The following is a 26813-nucleotide window of genomic DNA, read 5'->3' as shown; positions in this document are numbered from 1 at the left end:
TCACTAACACCTGCATTTCTATGAGCTAATTGATTAGGTTTAAGTATTAATTAGGTGCTTGTTGATGGCTAGCTAAATTCTTCTTGAAGTTTAGGGTTAAAATGGGTATGCTAGATTAGGAAGGAAAAGAAAGACATAGTGAGCCTGGATTTACCAATTAGAGGGTCAATAAATAGGTTAGTAATAAGAAGAACATTTGAGAGTTTAGAGACTAAGTCAGACCTAGAAAGTGTTCTGAGGTTCAGTGGCCTCAAACTGAATTGTGGAGGACCAAGAACACCAAAAGAACAATTCTTGCTGAGAGATTTAGTAGAAGTTTAGCGAGATGGTTCCAGCTTGGGCTAGGTTGCACAATCTACTATTTGTCCGTATTGTTAACTTAGTTATATTAGGTTTTTAGGGCTGGACTTTGGGAACTTCAAGAGGAATCAATATCTGAGGCATCTCTAAGACTTTTTTTTACCTTTTTTCCCCCAATAATTGTAGACTCAAAGGGAGTTGCAAATATAATACAAAGAGTCCTAGTAACCTTCACTCAGCTTCCCCCAGTGGAGACATTTTATATTGCTGTTGTACAGACACACTATTGTTAACAGACCACAGACCTTATTAATTTTCAGTATTTTTTTTCCTTTATTCGTGTGTGTGTGTGTGTGTGTGTGTGTGTGTGTGTAGATTCCCGTAACCACCACGACAATCAAGATACAGAACTATTCTGTCACCACAAAAGAACTCATATTACCTCTTTCTATTCACACCCTCTCTTCATTTTTGTCTCCTTCTACTCTCCAACTCTGTAGTTCTGTAAGGTTCTCTTTTTATCTGGTCAAAACTGAGCTCCAACTATTATTTATACCTGTAATTGTCAGAGTTGACATACTTTGATAAAACTTCAGATCTTTTACGTACTGAGTACAATTCACCTGAGGATGTTACTGTCCTCGTCATGCTATTGAGACAGATTTAGATTACACAGATTGTAGGCGTGGAAGAGGCACATACAGAGGCACTCTGCAAATTCTTGGGATAAAGCAGTGGCAAACACCAGCGAAGGAGATAACCTGAGGCTGGAGTTTTGCCTTGTAGGTGTTGATGTTTTTAAGGAAGATGTGATTAATAGGATTTTCAGAATGTCTCAAAAGTAAGGGCAGTTTGTATTAAGAATTAAAAATACAAATGGATGAGAATAATAGTTACAATGATCTGAAATGTTCTTAATGTATTTCAACATAATATATAATGTATCTTCCTGCTTTAATTTTTATATATTGTGTTTATTAATGCTTACTTCAGGTTATTTTGCCGTTTGACTCCTCCTTTATGTCTTAATTTCTTGGGTTTGACCCATATGGATTCATCCATCTCTCACCAGAATACACAGCCAACTGCTTATACATCTGTAAGTATTGTCAAAAAAGAGTTCTTTAGATTCATTATCTATATAGGGTGCTATTATTGTGAAATTTATTTTTACTGCTGGCGGAAAAGTTCTGTTGCATTATTAGGATCTTTTTAAAAATTACTAAAACTTTCTTTTACAGATTGTATATGTAATTACTAATGACTGAATAAAAGTGATATTGCTATATCTTATTATAAAAAATTAATTTTTGGTTCATATAGGTTGTCCAGCTGAGCAATATCAATAGACCTGACCTATAATAATATTAACCTTTATGTTTATGGTCTTAATGTATTTGATGATTTTCAGTAGTATTTATAAAATATTAATATTTGGGGGAGAAAAATCTTAATAAATAAGCAAATTAAGATATAATAGACATATAACATTGTATTAGTTTATGGTGTACAACATAATTGGTATATGTATATATTGTGAAATAATTATCATAATAAGTTTAGTTACCATTCATCACCTCACAGTTACAATTTCTTTCCTCTTGTGATGAGAACTTAAAAATCAGTCTATTTAGTGCTTCATTTCTACTTTTTTGAAAACTCCGAATTAATTGATATAAATGGTTATGGGTGAATTTTCTAATGAAAAAGAATGAAAGATATAGAACTGTACTGATTTAATTTTTTCTTGCTCCTCAGATTATGGGTTCCATGAAAGTTTTATCCTTTATTGCAGATGGGTTCTATATATATTATCCTATGTTGGTGGTAATTCTCTGCATTGCTACTTACTTTAGGTAAGAAACAACATTGCTTATTTTCCACATATGCTTAGCCTGATCTGGATAACTTTTCTCCTTAAAGCTCTTTTAAATATTCACTGATTGGGTTCTGGTTGTTTGTTTTATTGTGACTTTGTGGGTGCTGGGCATAGTTTAAAGGGGTCGCTTGAGTGACTGGGTCAGGTTCTCCCTCCAAAGATATTTTCAAGAAAAGAGAGAGAGTTATTCTGTTACACATATTTAGTCTACAGAGTGATAGGATTAATTACAGAATGTTAACTCTGAGTCCTGGCCTGTGGTACTGGCAGCCAGTGTAGCTTATGAAGCACCCCCATACCCAGCTTGTATCCAGAAACATATATTAGTCTTAGGGCTTTCCCCACAATCATTTTTGGGTTTCTAGATATTTCAGATCATAGCCAGAACAGAGGGTCAGGTGAGGAACAGTTGAAATCAGACAGTACGTATAAGGCAGGAAAGTACATGGGCTGCTCTTTTTATAGGATCAGAAAAAGTGGTAGAACCTTGGCAGAGATCAGACTCAAAAGGAGTTAAAAGACAGGTGTGCTTGGCTTCTAGCCCCCTGTCTTCCCTACTTCCACGTGTTAGGTGCCCACATCCTGTACTCTGCCTACCCTCTTCACTGCTTAAGTGCTCCATGACACACCAAAAATGCCCCTTAAAAAAAAATTTTATTGATAATAAGTTTCATCCAACCACTTTTCATTTAAATCTTTCAGTACCATTATATAGTTATTGTAAATAATGTACATTATTGTACTGATATTCTAACACTAGGATATTGAGTAAACAAAAGTTTTGTTTGAAATAAATTCTCTATTGAATTTTGTAAAACATATATATTTTACCTTCTCATAAGTAAAGGAACTAAAGGATTATAATTTAAAATAAAACGGTTAATTTGAACTGACAAAAAAATCTAATATTTTCAAACTTTTTCCATAAGGTAGAAAAGACAGAGGTTTATACTATGAAAACGATGTATTAAAGGAAGAGACCAATCATCCTTTGGATATCCAAAATTAAATTTTTATTATATGCTTATTCATTTTAACAGTTTATAAACTACAAATGGAACATTAAGAGCTTGTGATGTATAAATCATATCTTCTCATGTTAGTATTTATGTTGGTAAGATTAGCGTCTCTTCTTATCTTATTAGATTGTTATACTGATCGAGGAATAGATGGGTGGGATAGTGCCTTGTCAACTATAAAATCTTAAACAAATGTAAGGAACTATGTCTAAAAGGAAAATTGTTGAACTTAAAAATAATTCCTTAAAAGTGTTGTTTTAGAGTTAATTAAGATAAATTTTGAGTGCCCGTTTGTCTTTAAGAGAAAAAATGGTCATATTCCTCAATTTTCAAATTATAAAAATACTCTATTATAGGAGTATATGAAGCAATGCCTTGCTGACATTTCAATGGTAACTTGACTTTATAGGTCAATTTTCTTTTGAAATGCTGTTATAATTAGTCTAATTCCCATATTACTAGCACACAGCCATACCCAGAGCTAATATTCAGACTTAACTGCCTAGAGAATATAAAGCTGTTTCCTGACACTTTAGACAAAGCTAAGACCTTCCCAGAGACAATGATCTCATCCTGGAGTATAGTATTCCCACAAGAACATGAAGATGGTAAGGGAATATTTAAAGTCACGGAATTAACATGACCATCTACCTGAAACCCTAGTTTTACTTACCGTTAAGTCATACAGAGCATTCCTTATATATTAAAGCAGGCAGATAATTTATGAATTAGCCAGATTTTTACACATCACTAATGTAAAATGGGAGATCTTCACTTTTTTTAAATTGCTCCGTTGTTTTCTCTTCCTCCTAACATACACACACACGTACTTCTTCTCCCTTTCTCCTTCTTCCTCTCTCCCCCTTGCTCCATGTATGGTGTTGAGGGCATATGTGAGGGCATTAGCCTGCTGTGCCCCCCTTTGCCTGGCAAAGCAATAAAGCTATTCTTCTCTACCTCAAAAGAAAAAAAAAAAAGGAAATCAATGAAAACGTTTGAGAACTAAGGTAATAAAAAGAGCTTGGTCTTTGTTTTGTCTTGGATTTAAATCCTCAGGTCTAAAATTTATTAATTGATCTTTAGCAAGGTTTTTAACCCCTTGTACCTCTGTTTCCTTATCTGTAAAGTGTTATTTATCTCAGAATTATAATAAGAATTAAATAAGAGTATCTGTAAATTGTCTGATGCATAATAGGAGTTTAACAAATATTAATCCTTCCTTCCTCGCGTGCCATATTTTCAGAGTATTTCTGTCCTGTACAACAGTGAGGTTTAAAGTAAATAGTAAATAAGATATAAAATGATAACCCCCAGATAAGCTTTAGTAATGAATTCTGAGTTTATAGTAACACCTATTTAAATAGAATTGAGTAGTTCTCAGGATAAAAAAAACATGAAAATCAATTTGCATAACTAAGACTTTCTAAGCCAGAATATTCTGCACTTGTAAATACTGGTTGTGTATGTGTATTTTCAGTATTAATATTGCTGTTTGAATATAAGAAAAGAATAAATTGCTTTTGTATTATAGCCATTGTTTAGCATCCTGCTATAGTAATCTTCTGAAGGTATGCTAATGGCCTAACTTAATTTGTGTCTGTAAGAAATATGGCTTTGGTGCATACCCTAGTCAGTGGAGTACTGGGCATATAAGCTTCTTAGAAAGGGAAATAAGTACTTCTTAAAGAAAGACAAATGTAGCGCTAGGTAACTTGACATGATAACTAGTAATAAATCATAGGCTTCTGTGGGGTGCAGATACTAAAGAACAATTAACTTATCTAAATGTTTACAGTGTGAAATAATGCTTATCTTTTTGAAAATCGACTTTTATTAGCTTGGGAACTCGTTGTTTGAATCTACTTGGTTTCCAGCAGTTCATGGGAGATAACGATATGACATCAGACTTAGTTGATGAAGGAAAAGAATTAATCAGACGAGGTAAGATTTGTCTTTTAAAATGAACGAAGGGCAAGTGCTAAGACTGAGAATACAAAATTAATGTTTGTATGATTTGAAATTTTTAATCTATCTTAAGAAATTACAAATTAATATGTTTTAGCTAAAATTCTACAGAAAACTTTCATAGCAAAAATAATTCAAAAACATAAATGATTGTTTCATCTGTCTTTAAGAAATTCTGCAGAGGATTTAATAATTAATATGTCTGCAACTAAATAACGCCCTTGCTTGGTGTTGGAGTCATTTTCCTGTTTGCTTTGAAGTAGATTTGCCAAGTTAAATACAGTTAGAAAACTCATTAATTTAAAAAATCATCATTAAAAACAAGGTAAAGAATCATCATTAGTTTAATGCTGCATAGGAAATCATTCAAGCCAAGGCTGGTTTTTAGAATGTGGTAATCATTAACCACCTGTTAGAATACATGGCACTCTGTTAGAATCTAATCTCAAAACTGAGTGTATCAAATTTCCTGATGTTCAAGTGATGGTAGAATAGGAGGAAAAAGAAAAACAAAACTTGAGTTTTGGGACATTGGTTCTTAGACATTCTCCCTACTTGGGTCTGGGGTTTTTGTGTGATCTTATTTAAATGTAAGCCAAAATGTACTGTGGCTCTAAAATAGGCCAGCGTAGCCTTCATGTGCTCTCATAGGAAGGTGGTGTCTAGTTAATGTAATAGTTCTGCTGCTTTTTGCATTAATTAGACTTCATCTGGAGTATCATATCCAGTCCTGGGTAAGATTTTCAAGAGGAAGACTGATAAGTCAGAAGGAGTCTAGGACAGCCAGAATGAGTCTGTAGGGCATATCTTATGGAAAAGAACCACTGCTGAGTATATAGCCAGAAGAGAGTAATGGAAAAGACTCTTATGCAGAAAGAAGTGTGAAATTAATTTAGAAGACAAGACATAAAGAAAAAGGAGAAGTTGCAGAGAAACAAATTTCAAGTCACCATGGGGAAGAAGTTCTTCCCCACTAAAGCTATTTAGGCAGAGCCTAAAGGGCCATCTCCAACAAAAGTAGAGAAGGTATTCTCTGTGGAGTTAGGTGAACTCTCCAGTTCTTTCCAACAATAACCTATTACCTTTGACTTTGTAGTAATTTAAAGGAAATTGGTCATAGCCTGATACCTTTACTTCAGTTACTCTACATCTAATTAAACCATGTTATACCAAATTTGAGACCACTTTTCTGTCTCTAGAGAAGAGAAAAAGGCAACGGCAAGAAGAAGGTGAAAGTCGACGAAGAGTAAGTACCATACTTATTAAATTTCTGTAACCTAAAGATTAATGTGAAATATCATAAGAATCTTATTGATTTAGAATAATTGGCTAAAAACAGTGGGAAAAAGACATAGGATATACTTTTACAGAAAAGCAGTTTTAATAGTTTCAGATGTACATGTAGGTATCCTGTCAGACCTGTTCTAAAAAGTCATTAGTAATAAATTACTTCATGTTCAACATCTAGCAGTTTCTTGCCTAGAGTAGGTGCTCAGTAAATATTTATTGGATGAGTGAATAAATTCATGCAATCTTGCTATTAAAGTGATTTTGATTGCTTGACAATTATGCTTTTTTTGTAATATGACATTAATTTTATTCCTCTTTAATTTTTCCTTAGTCCTTCGTTTCCTGAGGCAAACTAACCTCCTAGAGAATTGAAAAGGCAAAAAATGAGAAAAATCTAGTCACAGTTACCACAGGTTTTCAACATCTGAGTGTGTCCATTACCAGAGAAGTGAAGACTCAGGAGACATGATAGTTGTCTTCGTGTATTTTAGTGTATGTTATGTAAAGGGAGACTTGGTCTTTATTTCAGAAGGCATAACTAGAACAAAATAGCAGAAGTGACTGGAAATAGAGTTCACCTTTTTGTGAAAACTTCCACAGTTTACCAAAATGGCAGTGGGATCATCACACATAGAAATTTCCATGTCTTCTAGTAAGAGGGCCAAATGGTATCTGGCACGGTTATTTTAAAATGAAACCCTGCACTGCATGGGAGGCTTAATTAGGACCTCTAAAGTTCCTTTCAATTCTACGAATTTAATGAGTAGAATCCCAGTTAATAAGGTTTTAGTGCAGTTAAGACAATGCCACATGAGTCATTACCTAATTATGTTTGTATACAACTCTAATTTTGCTATCAGAAATGACTTTTCAGGTCTCTCTGATTTGTACTTTATTTGGATGAGAGAAAATTTTATTAACATCTCATTAATTACTATGAGTTATCATAACTCTTACATGGTCAAGGTAACCTTATTGTAGTTGTAAAATTATTTTGACATTTTAGATAGAATTCAATAACTTAAAAGAATCATAGCTAGCAAAAATGTCTATAAATATCTTCATTCAAGTTAAGTTTGGCAACTATTAAAAGCATTTAGAGATAAGAGAAGTAGTTATCTATACTTTCCTGTTTTTTTTTTTACATCTTTATTGGAGTATAATTGCTTTACAATGGTGTGTTAGTTTCTGCTTTATAACAAAGTGAATCAGTTATACATATACATATGTTCCCATATCTCTTCCCTCTTGCGTCTCCCTCTCTCCCACCCTCCCTATCCCACCCCTCCAGGCAGTCACAAAGCACCCAGCTGATCTCCCTGTGCTATGCGGCTGCTTCCCACTAGCTAGATATTTTACGTTTGGTAGTGTATGTATGTCCATGCCACTCTCTCACTGTCACAGCTTACCCTTTCCCCTCCCCATATCCTCAAGTCCATTCTCTAGTAGGTCTGTGTCTTTATTCCTGTCTTACCCCTAGGTTCTTCATGACATTTTTTTTTCTTAAATTCCATATATATGTGTTAGCATACGGTATTTGTCTTGCTCTTTCTGACTTACTTCACTCTGTATGACAGACACTAGGTCCATCCACCTCATTACAAATAGCTCAATTTCATTTCTTTTTATGGCTGAGTAATATTCCATTGTATATATGTGCCACATCTTCTTTATCCATTCATCCGACGATGGACACTTAGGTTGCTTCCATCTCCTGGCTATTGTAAATAGAGCTGCAATGAACATTTTGGTACATGACTTTTTGAATTATGGTTTTCTCAGGGTATATGCCCAGTAGTGGGATTGCTGGGTCATATGGTAGTTCTATTTTTAGTTTTTTAAGGAACCTCCACACTGTTCTCCATAGTGGCTGTACCAATTCACATTCCCACCAGCAGTGCAAGAGGGTTCCCTTTTCTCCACACCCTCTCCAGCATTTATTGTTTGTAGATTTTTTGATGATGGCCATTCAGACTGGTGTGAAATGATATCTCATTATAGTTTTGATTTGCATTTCTCTAATGATTAATGATGTTGAGCATTCTTTCATGTGTTTGTTGGCAGTCTGTATATCTTCTTTGGAGAAATGTCTACTTAGGTCTTCTGCCCATTTTTGGATTGGGGTGTTTGTTTTTTTGTTATTGAGCTGCATGAGCTGCTTGTAAATTTTGGAGATTAATCCTTTGTCAGTTGCTTCATTTGCAAATATTTTCTCCCATTCTGAGGGTTGTCTTTTGGTCTTGTTTATGGTTTCCTTTGCTGTGCAACAGCTTTGCAGTTTCATTAGGTCCCATTTGTTTATTTTTGTTTTTATTTCCATTTCTCTAGGAGGTGGGTCAAAAAGGATCTTGCTGTGATTTATGTCATAGAGTGTTCTGCCTATGTTTTCCTCTAAGAGTTTGATAGTTTCTGGCCTTACATTTAGGTCTTGAATCCATTTTGAGCTTATTTTTGTATATGGTGTTAGGGAGTGATCTAATCTACTTTTACATGTAGCTGTCCAGTTTTCCCAGCACCACTTATTGAAGGAGCTGTCCTTTCTCCACTGTACATTCCTGCCTCCTTTATCAAAGATAAGGTGACCATATGTGCGTGGGTTTATCTCTGGGATTTCTATCCTGTTCCATTGATCTATATTTCTGTTTTTGTGCCGGTACCATACTGTCTTGACTACTGTAGCTTTGTAGTATAGTCTGAAGTCAGGGAGCCTGATTCCTCCAGCTCCATTTTTCGTTCTCAAGATTGCTTTGGGTATTCGGGGTCTTTTGTGTTTCTATACAAATTGTGAAATTTTTTGTTCTAGTTCTGTGAAAAATGCCAGTGGTAGTTTGATAGGGATTGCATTGAATCTGTAGATTGCGTTGGGTAGTAGAGTCATCTTCACAATGTTGATTCTTCCAATCCAAGAACATGGTATATCTCTCTGTCTATTTGTATCATCGTTAATTTCTTTCATCAGTGTCTTATAATTTTCTGCATACAGTTCTTTTGTCTCCTTAGGTAGGTTTATTCCTAGATATTTTATTCTTTTTGTTGCAATGGTAAATGGGAGTGTTTTCTTGATTTCACTTTCAGATTTTTCATCATTAGTGTATAGGAATGCCAGAGATTTCTGTGCATTAATTTTGTATCCTGCTACATTACCAAATTCATTGATTAGCTCTAGTAGTTTTCTGGTAGCATCTTTAGGATTCTCTATGTATAGTATCATGTCATCTGCAAACAGTGACAGCTTTACTTCTTCTTTTCCGATTTGGATTCCGTTTATTTCCTTTTCTTCTCTGATTGCTGTGGCTAAAACTTCCAAAACTATGTTGAATAATAGTGGTGAGAGTGGGCAACCTTGTCTTTTTCCTGATCTTAGTGGAAATGCTTTCAGTTTTTTACCATTGAGGACGATGTTGGCTGTAGGATTGTCATATATCGCCTTTATTATGTTGAGGAAACTTCCCTCTATGCCTACTTTCTGGAGGGTTTTTATCATAAATGGGTGTCGAATTTTGTCAAAAGCTTTTTCTGCATCTATTGAGATGACCATATGGTTTTTCTCCTTCAATTTGTTAATATGGTGTATCACATTGATTGATTTGCGTATATTGAAGAATCCTTGCATTCCTGGAATAAACCCCACTTGATCATGGCGTGTGATCCTTTCAATGTGCTGTTGTATTCTGTTTGCTAGTATTTTGTTGAGGATTTTTGCATCTATGTTCATCAGTGATATTGGCCTGTAGTTTTCTTTCTTTGTGACATCCTTGTCTGGTTTTGGTATCAGGGTGATGGTGGCCTCGTAGAATGAGTTGGGCACTGTTCCTCCCTCTGCTATATTTTTGAAGAGTTTGAGAAGGATAGGTGTTAGCTCTTTTCTAAATATTTGATAGAATTCGCCTGGGAAGCCATCTGGTCCTAGGGTTTTGTTCGTTGGAAGATTTTTAATCACAGTTTCAATTTCAGTGCTTCTGATTAGTCTGTTCATATTTTCTGTTTCTTCCTGATTCAGTCTTGGCAGGTTGTGCATTTCTAAAAATTTGTCCATTTCTTCCACGTTGTCCATTTTATTGGCATAGAGTTGCTTGTAGTAATCTCTCATGATCTTTTGTATTTCTGCAGTGTCAGTTGTTACTTCTCCTTTTTCATTTCTAGTTCTGTTGATTTGAGTCTTCTCCCTTTTTTTCTTGATGAGTCTGGCTAATGGTTTATCAATTTTGTTTATATTCTCAAAGAACCAGCTTTTAGCTTTATTGAGATTTGCTATCGTTTCCTTCATTTCTTTTTCATTTATTTCTGATCTGATCTTTATGATTTCTTTCCTTCTGCTAACTTTGGGGTTTTTTTGTTCTTCTTTCTCTAATTGTTTTAGGTGCAAGATTAGGTTGTTTATTCGAGATGTTTCCTGTTTCTTAAGGTAGGATTGTAATGCTATAAACTTCCCTCTTAGAACTGCTTTTGCTGCATCCCATAGGTTTTGGGGCGTCGTGTCTCCACTGTCATTTTTTTCTGGGTATTTTTTCATTTCCTCTTTGATTTCTTCAGTGATCACATCATTATTTAGTAGTGTATTGTTTAGCCTCCATGTGTTTGTATTTTTTACAGATCTTTTCCTGTAATTGATATCTAGTCTCATAGCGTTGTGGTCGGAAAAGATACTTGATACAATTTCAATTTTCTTAAATTTACCAGGGCTTGATTTGTGACCCAAGATATGATCTATCCTGGAGAATGTTCCATGAGCACTTGAGAAAAATGTGTATTCTGTTGTTTTTGGATGGAATGTGCTATAAATATCAATTACGTCCATCTTGTTTAATGTATCATTTAAAGCTTGTGTTTCCTTATTTATTTTCATTTTGGATGATCAGTCCATTGGTGAAAGTCGGGTGTTAAAGTCCCCTACTATGAATGTGTTACTGTCGATTTCCCCTATTATGGCTGTTAGTATTTGCCTTATGTATTGAGGTGCTCCTATGTTAGGTGCATAAATCTTTACAATTGTTTTATCTTCTTCTTGGATCGATCCCTTGATCATTATGTAGTGTCCTTCTTTGTCTCTTCTAATAGTCTTTATTTTAAAGTCTATTTTGTCTGATATGAGTATTGCTACTCCAGCTTTCTTTTGGTTTCCATTTGCATGGAATATCTTTTTCCATCCCCTCACTTTCAGTCTGTATGTGTCTCTAGGTCTGAAGTGGGTCTCTTTTAGACAGCATATATATGGGTCTTGTTTTCGTATCCATTCAGCCAGTCTGTGTCTTTTGGTGGGAGCATTTAATCCATTTACATTTAAGGTAATTATTGATATGTATGTTCCTATTCCCATTTTCTTAATTGTTTTGGGTTTATTTTTGTAGGTCTTTTCCTTCTCTTGTGTTTCTTGCCTAGAGAAGGTCCTTTAGCCTTTGTTGTAAAGCTGGTTTGGTGGTGCTGAACTCTCAGCTTTTGCTTGTCTGTAAAGGTTTTAATTTCTCCATCTAATCTGAATGAGATCCTTGCTGGGTAGAGTAATCTTGGTTGTAGTTTTTTCTCCTTCATCACTTTAAATATGCCCTGCCACTCCCTTCTGGCTTGCAGTTTCTGCTGAAAGATCAGCTGTTAACCTTATGGGGATTCCCTTGTGTGTTATTTGTTGTTATTCCCTTGCTGCTTTTAATATGTTTTCTTTGTATTTAACTTCTGACAATTTGATTAATATGTGTCTTGGCGTGTTTCTCCTTGGATTTACGCTGTATGGGACTCTGTGTGCTTCCTGGACTTGATTAACTATTTCCTTTCCCATATTAGGGAAGTTTTCAACTATAATCTCTTCAAATATTTTCTCAGTCCCTTTCTTTTTCTCTTCTTCTTCTGGAACCCCTATGATTCAAGTGTTGGTGCGTTTAATGTTGTCCCAGAGGTCTCTGAGACTGTCCTCAGTTCATTCTTTTTTCTTTATTCTGCTCTGCAGTAGTTATTTCCACTATTTTATCTTCCAGGTCACTTATCCGTTCTTCTGCCTCAGTTATTCTGCTATTGATCCCTTCTAGAGTATTTTTAATTTCATTTATTGTGTTGTTCATCATTGTTTGTTTCATCTTTAGTTCTTCTAGGTTCTTGTTAAATGTTTGTTGCATTTTCTCTATTCTATTTCCAAGATTTTGGATCATGTTTACTATCATTATTCTGAATTCTTTTTCAGGTAGACTGCCTATTTCCTCTTCATTTGTTAGGTCTGGTGGGTTTTTATCTTGCTCCTTCATCTGCTGTGTGTTTTTCTGTCTTCTCATTTTGCTTATCTTACTGTGTTTGGGGTCTCCTTTTTGCAGGCTGCAGGTTCGTAGTTACCGTTGTTTTTGGTGTCTGTCCCCAGTGGCTAAGGTTGGTTCAGTGGGTTGTGTAGGCTTCCTGGTGGAGGGGACTAGTGCGTGTGTTCTGGTGGATGAGGCTGGATCTTGTCTTTCTGGTGGGCAGGTCCACGTCTGGTGGTGTGTTTTGGGGTGTCTGTGGACTTAGATTTTAGGCAGCCTCTCTGCTAATGGGTGGGTTTGTGTTCCTGTCTTGTTAGTTGTTTGGCATAGGGTGTCCAGCTCTGGTAGCTTGCTGGTCGTTGAGTGAAGCTGGGTGTTGGTGTTGAGATGGAGATCTCTCGGAGATTTTCACTGTTTGATATTACATGCAGCTGGGAGGTCTCTTGTGGACCAGTGTCCTGAAGTTGGCTCTCCCACCACAGAGGCACAGCACTGACTCGTGGCTGCAGCACCAAGAGCCTTTCATCCACACAGCTCAGAATAAAAGGGAGAAAAAGTAGAAAGAAAGAAAGAAAGAGGATAAAATAAAATAAAGTAAGGTAAAATAAAATAAAGTTATGAAAATAAAAAAATTATTAAGAAAAAAAATTTTTTTAAGTCAAAAAAAAACGGACGTATAGAACCCTAGGACAAATGGTGAAAGCAAAGCTATACAGTCAAAATCTCACACGGAAGCATACACATACTCACAAAAAGAGGAAAAGGGGAAAAAATAATAAATCTTGCTCTCAAAGTCCACCTCCTCAATTTGGGATGATTCGTTGTCTGTTCATGTATTCCACAGATGCAGGTACATCAGGTTGATTGTGGAGATTTAATCCGCTGCTCCTGAGGCTGCTGGCCCTTTTTCTTCTTTGTTCTCACAGCTCCCGGGGTTCAGCTTTGGATTTGGCCCCGCCTCTGCGTGTAGGTCGCTGGAGGGCGTCTGTTCTTCGCTCAGACAGGACGGGGTTAAAGGAGCCGCTGATTCGGGGGCTCTGGCTCACTCAGGCCAGGGAGAGGGAGGGGTACAGAGTGCGGGGCAAGCCTGCGGCGGCAGAGGCCGGCGTGACATTGCACCAGCCTGAGGCGCGCCGTGCATTCTCTCGGGGGAGTTGACCCTGGATCCCGGGACCCTGGCAGTGGCGGGCTGCACAGGCTCCCCGGAAGGGAGGTGTGGAGAGTGACCTGTGCTCGCACACAGGCTTCTTGGTGGCGGCAGCAGCAGCCTTAGCGTCTCATGCCCGTCTCTGGGGTCTGCGCTTTTTGCCGCGGCTCGCGCCCATCTCTGAAGCTCCTTTAAGCAGCGCTCTTAATCCCCTCTCCTCGCGCACCAGGAAACAAAGAGGGAGGAAAAAGTCTCTTGCCTCTTCGGCAGGTCCAGACTTTTCCCCGCACTCCCTCCCGGCTAGCTGTGGCGCAGTAACCCCCTGCAGGCTGTGTTCACGCCGCCAACCCCAGTGCTCTCCTAGCGCTCTGACCAAAGCCCGAACCTCAGCTCCCAGCCCCGCCCGCCCTGATGGGTGAGCAGACAAGCCTCTCGGGCTGGTGAGTGCCGGTCGGCACCGATCCTCTGTGCGGGAATCTCTCAGCTTGCCCTCCGCACCCCTGTTGCTGTGCTGTCCTCCTCAGCCCCGAAGCTCCCCCCCTCCGCCACCCGCAGTCTCCACCCGCGAAGGGGCTTCCTAGTGTGTGGAAACCTTTCCTCCTTCACAGCTCCCTCCCACTGGTGCAGGTCCCGTCCCTATTCTTTTGTCTCTGTTTATTCTTTTTTCTTTTGCCCTACCTAGGTACTTGGGGAGTTTCTTGCCTTTTGGGAGGTCTGAGGTCTTCTGCCAGCGTTCAGTAGGTGTTCTGTAGGAGTTGTTCCACATGTAGATGTATTTCTGATGTATCTGTGGGGAGGAAGGTGATCTCTGCGTCTTACTCTTCCGCCATCTTCCCCCCTCTCCCTATCTATGATTTCTAAAGGCACTGTGCTAATTATACTGATTATCTGATGAATTCCTGATGAAAAAGAATTAGATTATATTACTCTGCATATGTAATCTAAATCTGTTATCACTGATGAATTATTTTCTGACTGTGTGTTCTTGTGTTATATAATCATTTGTTTTTCTTTCCTAGGAATGGAAAGAACGTTATGGACACAGTAGAGAAGATTCCACTAGAAACAGAAATGTTCATATTGACCCAAAAGAGTCAAACTTCTCAGATATTAGTACCAACCGATGTAAGTAGTTTATTGTCTAGTTTTCTAAGAAATTTTTTTCTTATGCTTGCTTGCATAGAGACTGAGGATTAGTTACCCATCCAGAAATGCCTTTAGAGAACTATAAATGTGGTTCTGCAGTGACTTTACTTTTTTCATCCCTCAGTGTATGAGAGGAAGGAGAAACTCAAATACACATTCTGGTAGGAGAAGGAGACATCCGGGACATCAAGTGATTAGTTGTAATTACACTACCTAAATAATAGTACTTATCCCAGGCACATTGTAGGCAGGTACTGATTTCTGTTTACCTAGATGTTTTTCAGGCTGTTCAGTCATTTTTATAATAAGTTACTGATTGACCCATATATATCAGGTACTTTCCCAGGAATACAGGAATACAAAGAAGATAAGTTCCATCCTCGGTTTGCCTATAATTTAGTGAGGGACTGATATCAGGCAGAAGACATTGGTCAGTCGGTTGGGTTAGGAAACCTCCCCACATCCTTGACCCTGCCATCTGCTTCTGGGAATGCGAATTCCCAGGATCCAGCACTGAGTAGAAGGCAGAGGTTGTTTGTCTTTGGGGGAGATGCAGGGATGCTGAGAGAGTGTAAGGGTGCATGCCTGATGCTGAGAGAACTCAGCTCAGGGGATGGAAAAGAATTCTTTATTGGGAACAGATTTCTGTTATAAAGAAGTACTGTTTAGGAATAAGTAGTACTTAGCCAGGTGAAGGGGTTTTAGGCAGAAGGAAGAATGAGTGACATGAGAGAACCTTTGGGGAAATGTAGGCTTTTCTCTATGACTAGAGCCTAAAGTAGAAGCCTGATGAGAGGCAAGACTGCAGAGATAGTTGGGAAACAGGTATTATCATGCTTAGAAGTTTAGATTTTATGCCAAAGATAAGATTTCAATATGGAAAGAAGCATGCTTAGATTTTTGGTTTAGGAAGATGAATTTGACATCTGTATAAAGCATGATTTCCAGGGAGGTGAGACAGAAACCAGTTTAGTGTCTGTTTTAGTAATGCAGTCAAAAAATGATGAGGGCTCCCTCTGCACTCATTCTTGTTTCCCTCTCAAATCTGTTCATTCACCCAAGGGAAACTAGAATGCTCTTCTATACCAATAAATCTGATCATATCACTTCTCTGCTTAAAACTGTACAATGACTTTTCATTCTTATGGAAAGCCCTTCTGCGTGTGAGGCTGGATCTCTCCCCATGCTCCCCCGGCCCTCTCTGCTCCGAGCACACCTTGCCTTCTGCTCACTCAAGCAAACACCATTCCTTCTGCTGTGCTGTTTCTGTGCCTGAAATGCTCTTCCTGCCCTTCTTCACCGCATTAGCTCCTGGTCACCTTGCAGATCTCACCCCCAGAGCTTCCTCAGAGAACCTTCCCCAGACCTCTCTGACTAGGCCAGATCACCATCATGGTTACTAACAGGTGACACTCCTCTTAAACACACATCAGAGTTACCATTTTACATTTGTGTCGTTATTTGATCATGGTTCATCTCCCTCACTAGATTGTTAAGTTCCGTAAGAACAGGGACCATACCTGGTTTTGCTCACTGTGGTATCACTAGAGCCCAGCCCAAAGCCTGGCATACGGTACCTGCTCAGTGGAGACTTGTAAAATTGAACAAAGACAACCATATCTGTAGTATATTCTATTTTATGAACGTATATCCTCAGTCACCCTGGTTTACAGTTTTCACAGATACCCACTAGTTGTTTGTTTTTTTTTTAATTGAAATATGGTTGATTTACAAGGTTGTGTTAATTTCTGCTGTACAGCAAAGTGATTCAGCTATACATACATATATACATTCTTTTTTATATTCTTTTCCATTATGGTTTCTCACAGCATATTGAATGTAGTTCCCTGTGCTACGCAGTAGAACCTTGTTGTTTATCCATTCTATATATAATAGTTTGCATCTGCTAACCCCAAACTCCCAGCCCATCCCTCCCTCCCTGCCTCGGCAACCACAAGTCTGTTCTTTATAGATCTCCACTCTTTTTTTTTTTTAACATCTTTATTGGAGTATAATTGCTTTACAATGGTGTGTTGGTTTCTGCTCCATAACAAAAGTGAATCAGCCATACATGTACACATGTTCCCATGTCTCTTCCCTCTTGCATCTCCCTCCCGCCCTCCCTGTCCCACCCCTCCAGGCGGTCACGGGGCACCGAGCTGATCTCCCTGTGCTGTGCGGCTGCTTCCCACTAGCTGTCTACCTTGCGTTTGGTGGTGTGTATATGTCCATGCCTCTCTCTCGCTTTGTCACAGCTTACCCTTCCCCCTCCCCATATCCTCAGGTCCTTTCTCTAGTGGTTCTGTGTCTTTGTTCCTGTCTTGCCTCTAGGTTCTTCATGACATTTATTTTTCTTAAATTCCATATATATGTGTTAGCATACGGGATTTGTCTTCTCTTTCTGACTTACTTCACTCTGTATGACAGACTCTAGGTCTATCCACCTCATTACAAATAGCTCAATTTCGTTTCTTTTTATGGCTGAGTAATATTCCATTGTATATATGTGCCACATCTTCTTTATCCATTCATCTGATGATGGACACTTACAGTGACACCTAATTCACATAATTATCACTCTTGAGATCTTTCTTCCTTTGTATATTTGTTTTGTAGTCTGCAGTGTAGCATTGCAGCTCTATTTACAATAGCCGGAGATGGAAACAACCTAAGTGTCCATCATCGGATGAATGGATAAAGAAGATGTGGCACATATATACAATGGAATATTGCTCAGCCATGAAAAGAAATGAAATTGAGCTGTTTGTAGTGACGTGGATAGACCTGGAGTCTGTCACGCAGAGTGAAGTAGGTCAGAGGGAGAGAGACAGATACCGTGTGCTGACACGTGTATGTGGAATTTGGGAAAGAAAAGATGTCATGAAGAACCTAGGGGTAGAGCAGGAATAAAGACACAGACTTACTGGAGAATGGACTTGAGGATATGGGGAGGGGGAGGGGTGGGCTGTGACAAAGCAGGAGAGAGGCATGGACATATGTGCACTACCAAGTGTGGGGTGGATGGCTGGTTGGGGGCAGCCGCATGGCACGGGGAGATCAGCTCGGTGCTTTGTGACCGCCTGGAGGGGTGGGATGGGGGGGTGGGAGGGAGGGAGCAAGCGGGAGGAGATATGGGAACATGTGTGTATATATAACTGATTCATTTTGTTGTGAAGCAGAAACTAAAAAAAAAAAAAATGAGGGCATGAAATTAAGCACCCTTGAGATGACCCTGGAGATAAAGAAGAAAGGATGTGTTTGGATGAGATTTAGCGTAGAAGAAATAGGAGGAAACTAAAGTTTCAGTTAAAGCTAGAAAATAGAGGGAGGATTCTACAAAGAGATTTGGAAGTTTATCATGGATTTGGAGTTAACAGAATGCAGAGATCTGGGAGTATGGAGAATGGTTAAGAGAAGAGGAAACACAAAGCCTTAGGATGATGAGTTAGAAACTGGCATGTGGTAGGCAACCAATATTTGCTGAATGAATGAGAGAAACGGTAAAGGGCAGAGTCCAAGATGACAAAAATATGAGAGAATTGGCTTGCCTTAGATTTTCAAAAAGACCTATATTATAGTTTTTTTGAAGCTGTTGAGCTGCTCAAAATAACATTGTGAAAATTTAGGTTGTTTATGAAGTAAACCCCATTCACATAGAGAAGGGATTAGTTCTCTAGATCTGTGCTGACCAGGGTGGTAACCATTAGCCACATATGGCTGTTGAGCATTTGCAGTGTAGCTGGTGCCCCATATTGAAGTGATAATACTTTGTATATACTGAGTTAAATTAAATATATTAAGATTAATTTGACCTATTTCTTTTTACTTTTTTAATGTATCTACTTGTAAAAAGTAAATACAGGGCTTGGAATTTATTTCTGTTGGACATTACTGCCCTAAACTATTGCTTCATGGGAAAAAGACTCAGGCCTTTATTGAAGAGTTTGAGTTGATTACACCTTAAAATCCTAGCCGAGAAGTGAGATGTAGCACCCCCTGTATTCAGTGTGCAACCAGCTGAAACTTAATTTGATTATGAACAATTTCACTGTTACGATACCGTAGTTAAATACTAATTCTGATTCATATTGAGTCTTTGCGCTATAGCTGCTTCTGAGCTTAGACTACATACAAGGGAGAACTTTTCCTTGTTATTTTCTATCATACTATTAATCATTTTAATCTAATTTTAAGATAACTACATAGTTATCTTTTCTTAATATTGTCTTTACAATCAAAATTCACATCCTTTATAAACTTGACTTTTCTTTCCGTGAGTCCATAGACTGTGACCCATAAAAACAATAGAAAGTGGACATTTTTTTCTTCTTTTGCAGCAGCATCCAAATATACCAGGGCTAATAATAGGACTGAAAGGGACCGAATAGAACTCCTCCAAGATGCAGAACCTTTGGATTTTAATGCAGAAACATTCACTGATGATCCTCTTGAATCTGAATCAGGAAGGTAAGTTCCAGCTTATCATTTTGGCTCCAGCATTCCTCTGAAATTTTAATAACATTCTGACTTGATGAGATAAACATAAGGGAAGTATTCATCTTTACTACTAATAAAAAGCATATTAAGCAACCTTTGAAACCTTTTAACACCTTCTAATGCTTCTGTATTTAAAAAATTATAGCATCTAGTGGTGGTGATTGAAATTAGTATCTTCGCAAACTACTACTAGTAGTATGATAAATAACAAAAAGAATTGAAATCATTTGGTAGAATCTTAACAATATTTATATGCCTATTTCTGACAATCCCGTTTATGAAATGTATCATATTTTGCAATAGTTTACATAGGTGTAACTGGGTGGCTCACTATTCTAAGCACTTTAACAACAGTAATTGTATTTTATGGTTGTCAGTCCAATTGAATTTGCATCCAGAGAGGCTCAGTAACTTACCCAGGATCACACGGCTTGTAAATGACAAAGTCAGGCATTTAAACCCCAGGACTCTGGCTACAGAGTCTGTGCTTTAGGCTACTATACTATGTAGAAATAATTAAACAAAAGCAAATCATCATATGCATGAAGATATTTGCTATAGTATTGCCTATAAATAGCAAAAAGAATATTCTATTTATATTCAACAATCTAGTTATTAAATCTGTTAAGTTCCATGATGTATTTTACATTTCCCCACTCCTTTCTTTTTACATCTCTCACCCCGCCATATGTGTCATATGTCATAGGCTCTAAAACCGTCATTGGTTGATTTATAATTAGGTAAATCCCTTTGGGATAACATTCTTGGCTAAGTTCCTGATTTCAGCTACTGAATAGATTTTACAGTTCTTACAAATTATGTAGCCACTTCCTTTTAATGTGTCCTTGTTTTTCTCTCCTTCTTTATTTTTGATGCCTTGGATCATTTCTTTATCCACCTTTCAGGTATCAGCCTGGTGGACGATACCTCTCAATGTCTCGCAGCCGAATATTTGATGATGTTTAAAATCTGTAAGAATATATGGAATAACTAACCAAGATCAACACATAAGTTCAGTCTTTATGAACATCTGTATGCCCTAGAATTTACACTGAACTCTTAGTGAAAAGTGTCAGGATAAAAAAGGCACTAAAAATTAATGGGATCTTAGTAATAATAGTTTATTGTTCATTGAATAGAGTATCATCTTTTCTAATAAGGTTTGTTACATACCATTCCTGAAGTGTCTGCCTTAGAAGTACAGTTACAGTGGAAGGATTTAATTCATGATTAAGATCAGTATATGTTGAAAACATGTAGTTCAGTTTGTTTCAGATAAACTTTTTTCAGGAAAGTTGTTTCAAAGGTCCAAGGAAGCCATAGTTGTAACTGAATAATATTATACAGTTTTATTATTGTGAGTTACATATTTTCTGTTTCTAAAGAGTATGTTGATCCTTTATTTCTCAAAGAGATGGACACCTCAATAACAACCATATTTACAAAACCCATGTCTTAAAACACAGCTTACTTACCAGACATAACTGAATGTAGAAAGCTCTTTTTCAATACTGTATGCAAATTAGTTAGGTTTTTGCATGTATAATTAAGATTATCCTTCAACTGACACTGTTTGTATCTTCAGCATGTGTACTATAATCAGGTGATGTATTCTTTCAGTCTTTGGTGGTAACTGGAAATTGTCTTATGCTTTTGGTATTGTTTTGTAAAATTTTCATTTCAGAGAGAGGTGTTCACCTTTGACATTTAGCATATTGATTTGAGTTGATTATTCCATTCAAGGAGAATCGTAATTATTAATGGTAAATAGTGGGGGGTTTTAATAACCAAAGAGTCCCACAAAATTCTCTGCTTTTGAAAGGTGCCTGTTTATTCCTTTTGTAAAACAATATCTGGTTATTCAAAGGTAAAAAGTCAATCCATTTACTGTTATTACTAACAGTTAAATTATGATTTATAGAAAACAGAAAACTAGTTGAGAATGGAGATGTGTAGTAACTTGTTGGTTAAACATGTTATTATTTAAAATTGAATTTTTTAAGCTTTGTGTTTAAGCCAAAGTTAGGTATTATATTTTAAATCATCAGTGTTTTATTTCACAGTGATTATAGTTGAGCACAACATGTTTGCAGAGAGTTATGTCCCTGAAATATTTGCAACTCTGAGAATCCATACCTTGGATTCACCCAGTGGTGACTGTACTTGAGCTTGCCCATGGCTGTCTTAGTTTAACACCTATTATCCCGCGTAACTTTTAGTAGTGGCTCAGTTTGAAGATGAATTACATAGTCAAATTTGATTATATGTTTCTTGAGGGTAGTTTTTCCCTGAATCATATTTAAATGTTTTATTTTCCTCTTTTCGTAATGTTATCATTTAAATTTTTTAAAAGCCACAGTTTTATGCAGATACTGAGAGGAATAGTGTATCATCCTAATTATCTGATTTTTATGAACTTTGAGATTTGATCCCTTTTAAAATATCAATGGATAGATTTTACTCTCAATCGAAGATTATATAGACTGCTTATTTAAGAACACACACACACACAGCCTTTTATTGTGAAGCATGGTTAGAGAGCAGTAGGCCAGGAGCAGAGATAATTTAACACTGTTTGAAATTTCATGATTGACCATTGAAACCTTGGGCAAATCATGTAACCATTCAGTGCCTCAATTTCTTCATTTTCAAAATGAAGAGGACTCTTGCTATTTACCTACTGATCTACCTCACAAAGCTATTGTGAGGGTATTGAGTTGATGTTTATGTGGTGGCGTTTAAAAAGACAGAATAAGTTGTTAGCTGTGCTGGTTTTGTTATTTGAAAATAGTGGATGGGAAAAGGATCACCCCAGGAAGGGGTCCAGTTTCTTATTATTACAGAGAAGCTTACAAGTTCCCAGAGCAAAAGCTCTTTCGGGAATAATTAATCAAAATCCTTTGAAAATAATACTGTTTTATTTTTCAGTCTTTGGGTTTACTTTGGAATATTTTCCTTAAGTATAATGTTGTTTCTCATCAGGTTTTATCATGAAACTCAGATGCTATTGTAGAAATAGAAGCAGAAAAAGAGAAGAAATGATCCAGTTACTTTTATAACTTATAATACCCTAAGATATATTGATAGAAATAAGTAAAGGAATGTACTACTTTATTTTATTGTTAAATTTTTTATGATTATAATAACTTTTGAGTTATTTCCAAAATAATTTTTGGTTGTTTAAGTGATCCAGAGTATTCAGCTTTTTAAGCAGAATTTATCTTACAGGATTTCAAATATGATCATATAGGAAGGTTACCTAGCTAGGTAAATTTGTGTTTAGAAGGTAATGATTTAACCCCTGAGGACTAAGAGTTCATTGCTGGGGAAATGAGTTAATGTTCATTAAGCCACCTTGTAAAAAACTGTAATAAGAACAAAAGTTTTCTGTTTTGAGAAGCTTATTAAAATATAATGATATCTACTGCAAAACGTTACTACTAAATTCATAACACTACATGCAAAGTACATTTCTTGAAGAATTACTTCTGGCAATTACCTTTTGAGGTGTTTCTTACATAATAGTAGATATCTGGTTAAATTTTCTAAATTATTTTTCTAAATAATGTTAGGTAAGGATATTCTAAGCCAGTAGTTCAAAATAACCATTGCAGAAAATAACAATAATCTATTAATTTCATGAATCTATAAGTTGCTAATTAACTTTTGTTACTACATCAATAATTTCTTATTATCAATAGAGCACTTTTGTAAAAATCATTATTAAAATAAACCTAATTATTAGAATTTGTTCTCTTACCAAATGAACGCAGGGGCTTTGGAATAATTTCATCACGCAAGAGGCCCTCATTTCACAAGAGTGGTAAGGGCTAAATCAGAACATTCAAGGGTTTTTCATTTATAAAGAATAGATCAGAGAGTTTGACAATCGAAACTTTCTTAAAAAAAATGCTGCCAGTTGATTTGGATTTGGACACTACTATTTGATTAGATTATCAGTTCTTAAATTTATGCTGGTTGTGTGCCCAAATGAACTTAAATGTGGATAGGAAAGTCAGTGTGAGTGTTTTTTAAGTATATTTTAGAATATCAATGAAGGGATTCATTGATGTACAATAGCAAACCTCATTTTTTTATACCTTTAGTAGATTTAGAGAATGTTCTTGATTTTTGTGTTGATTACTATTTTAAAGGAAAAATAAACTCTCCATAATTATAATTCACACTGTTCAGTAATGTGAGTTTTATACTTGTGATTTGTGTGGGCAATGCCTGAAAAATCACAGGGATAAATATATTTGCACTAAGAGGCAAAACATGTCCCTGAAAACTCTTAACGTACTTGAATCTCCAAAATACAATGGATTGTATTGTATTAAATTCTAAATGTTGAGAAGTAAATGAATTTAGAGTTTTATCTTTCGTTTCTTTTCTTCCTTCTTCCCTTCATTCCTTTTATACCTTCCTTCCTATCTGAAGCCTCTCTGTATAGTATGACTTCTAATGTGCTGACAGATTTTTTTTTCCGTTTGTTCTTTGTGTACAGTTGTTTTTGATGATCAGTGCACTCAGAAGGTTCTTACTACAGATCCCACTACTTGAATAGCAGTATTGCACTTAAAGTAGTGAAACAGATTTTGCTAGACAACTAAGCAACATCTGAATGTAAATGTGATGGATGCTAGCTCAGTGTGTTGTCTTTTTCGCCACTAAGTAAGACACTTCAGTAAAATGAATTATTCTCAGTGTAAATGTTTTAGCATAAAATTAGACTTCCAAAACCAGTAATTGTTAAAAACGAAACAAGCAAACAAACCCAAAACATTAAGAACCTTGAGGCCTCTTTTTATGAAAAGGAGTTCGTAAATAATATACATCATTGTCAAAGTTTTCATTAAAGAGAGGTTGGAACAATATGAGAAGGTTACAGGAAGCCTTCTGAATTGTGAATTCCCTTTGTGTGGGGTACTTCTTTCCAACTCAGTGACTTTTTTCCTGCTCAGAGACCTGGAAGACTAGGCAGTGTTATCCCCTGTACTAACTCCTGGAGACCAGGTCCTGTGAACCGTCTCCACCATCAGAGCAGCCACTAGCCCTGCCCCATCCCCAGTCCCATTGCAATGGGAACATACCTTCACCCCTAATTCCTTTCATGTTCAGCCTGGTTTTCCTAACATTTTATTTTCACTTTCAAAAGATTTGTCCATCGAGGTTGATCACAATTTTAAATTTGTTAATAAAGCAAGAATATTGGCATGTTCCTCTTCTCATAGATATCCTAAAAGACTTTTGTTTTTAACACACTTCCTGGTGTGAATTAACCTTTTTCCCTGTGAAAATCTTTTCTTTTGTGATTATCCTGATCTCACATTATTTTGCAAAAGGAGATTTTTACTGTACTTAGTGCAAAAGGGTAGAAAGAATGGTTTACTGTGGCAGACATAGGGAGAATAAAGTCATAATTTGTTCATCTGACTGTACAACACCATTTTGAGTTATTATTGACATAAATCTTATCAACCTAATCACTTAGAGCTGTATTTCTCAAAAGAATGCTGGCTAGCATCTTCCCTACTTAGTACACCAAATTGTAGGGGAGAGACTTTTTTTTTTTTTTTAAAGCAATCCAATGGATTTGTTTTGTCCATATTTTGAACACAACTTGAAGGATTTTTCTCATTTAGAAGATAGAGAACATGTGGACCTGTCTTTTAAATTACTGTAATCTCATATATATGTTTATAAATTATAGCATTGAAAAAAGAGCTCTAATATTGATGTTGTTACCTTCTGATATTTAATTTTTATAAAATGTTTTTGTAAGTAACTAATTGTAGTATTGCTTTTAAGTAGTTTAAAAATCTTTCTCAAATAAGTTCTGCCCAGAACCTATTTCCTTAGGGCAATACTCTAAAGTTCAGTAGTCCAGTATGAGTTTGAAATACTCCTACATCTCTTCAGTATCTTTTTATGTATACCAGTACCCAAGCAAAGTATACCAAATGCCTAATTTCTGTGTTGCATTAATAAAGTACTTGTTATTTATCTAATTCAGTGGATTAGGTGAAATAGAAGATAAGTCTTTCAAATGTGCATCTGATCATAATTTTCAAAATGTACACTATGTTCATTTTTGGTGCATGATGCCAATTTATCTTTAATCAGCTACTACTACCTGGTGTGTAATGGCAGACGTTTTCCTTTCTGACTAATGGGTTGTAGATGTAACTATTTTTCTCTGCAGATTCTCACTAAATATGTATTTGAACAAACCTGCAAAGTGCTACCTATAAGTAAGTTATCATCTTTGGCCTTATCTATGCATAATGTTCTCTTAGTTTGGTTTTGACAAACTCATGGACTTGGAATTGCTTTGTAGTATTTTAATTTATTGCGATGTAATGAATTTTTTGAAATGTTTATTTGATTAGCTGTTAAAATATAGGAAATTATGTAGCTTTGCATGAAATAAAGTACATTTCTACAAGTTACTAAAAATTTTGCTGATTATGTGTTTTACTTCATACCACCTTTGAGATTAAACTCTTTTTAGTAGACTAAGGCATGTTTTGTTCCTTACAAATTTATTAACAGGTATCACAAAAGAAATGTTTTAAGGTAAATAATTAAATACTGTAGGTTCCACATTACTTTATCTTGTGTTTATAATTAAAATAAATAATTGTTATAAAACAAATATCATATATTAATGCATATACGTGGAATCTAGAAAAATAGTACAAATGAACCTATTTGCAGGGCAGGAATAGAAACGCAGATGTAGGGAATAGATGTGTGGACACAGGGAGGGTGGAGGGGAGGGTGGGATGAACTGGGAGATTAGGTTTGACATAATTACACTACCATGTGTAAAACAGATAGCTAGCGGGAACCTGCTGTATAGCACAGGGAGCTCAGTTCGGTGCTCCGTGATGACCTAGATGGGTGGGATGGGGGGTGGGGGGGGAGGTCCAAGAGGGAGGGGATATATGTGTACATATAGCTGATTCACTTCACTGTACAGCAGAAACTAACACAACATTGTAAAGCAATTATACTCCAATTTAAAAAAAAATAGAGCAGAAATCAATGAAGTTGAAAACAGGATAACAATAAAATCAGTAAAACCAAAAACTGAGTGTATGAAAAGATCAATAAAACTGATGAAACCCTAGCCGGGCTGACAAAGGAAATAGAGAGTTGCTTACCCATATACCAAAAAGAACAATGGAAATTTGAAATTAAAAACACAACACCATTTACATTCATCCTAGCTAATACAATAAGACAAGAAAAGGAAATAAAAGATATACAGGTTTGGAAGGAAGAAATAAAACCATATTTGTTTGCAGATGATATGATCATCTATGTAGCAAACTAAAAGAATT

At 36.4% G+C, this 26813-nt stretch overlaps 1 protein-coding gene across 7 annotated transcripts in view; it reads left to right on the top strand.

Annotated features, from left to right (window-relative positions):
- The window catches only part of LMBRD2 (LMBR1 domain containing 2), a 55168-nt gene extending 30122 nt beyond the window's left edge, over nucleotides 1–25046 (top strand). For 6 of the 7 annotated variants that reach the window (XM_060295707.1, XM_030843592.2, XM_060295708.1 and 3 more), the window contains 7 exons: nucleotides 1294–1399; nucleotides 2059–2156; nucleotides 5036–5139; nucleotides 6363–6409; nucleotides 14841–14946; nucleotides 19305–19434; nucleotides 20370–25046. In XM_060295707.1, the coding sequence (XP_060151690.1) occupies nucleotides 1294–1399; nucleotides 2059–2156; nucleotides 5036–5139; nucleotides 6363–6409; nucleotides 14841–14946; nucleotides 19305–19434; nucleotides 20370–20430 (652 nt within the window). In that variant the 3' untranslated portion in view covers nucleotides 20431–25046. The remainder of the gene's footprint in view (nucleotides 1–1293; nucleotides 1400–2058; nucleotides 2157–5035; nucleotides 5140–6362; nucleotides 6410–14840; nucleotides 14947–19304; nucleotides 19435–20369) is intronic. The other variant, XM_060295710.1, reaches the window with a different exon arrangement.
- The last annotated feature ends 1767 nt before the right edge of the window (nucleotides 25047–26813 follow it).

This window comes from Globicephala melas, chromosome 3 (genome assembly GCF_963455315.2).
Source record: "Globicephala melas chromosome 3, mGloMel1.2, whole genome shotgun sequence".
NCBI lineage: Eukaryota > Metazoa > Chordata > Mammalia > Artiodactyla > Delphinidae > Globicephala > Globicephala melas.
Note: the sequence above shows the minus strand (reverse complement) of the source record. Positions and strands in the feature narration are given on the sequence as shown.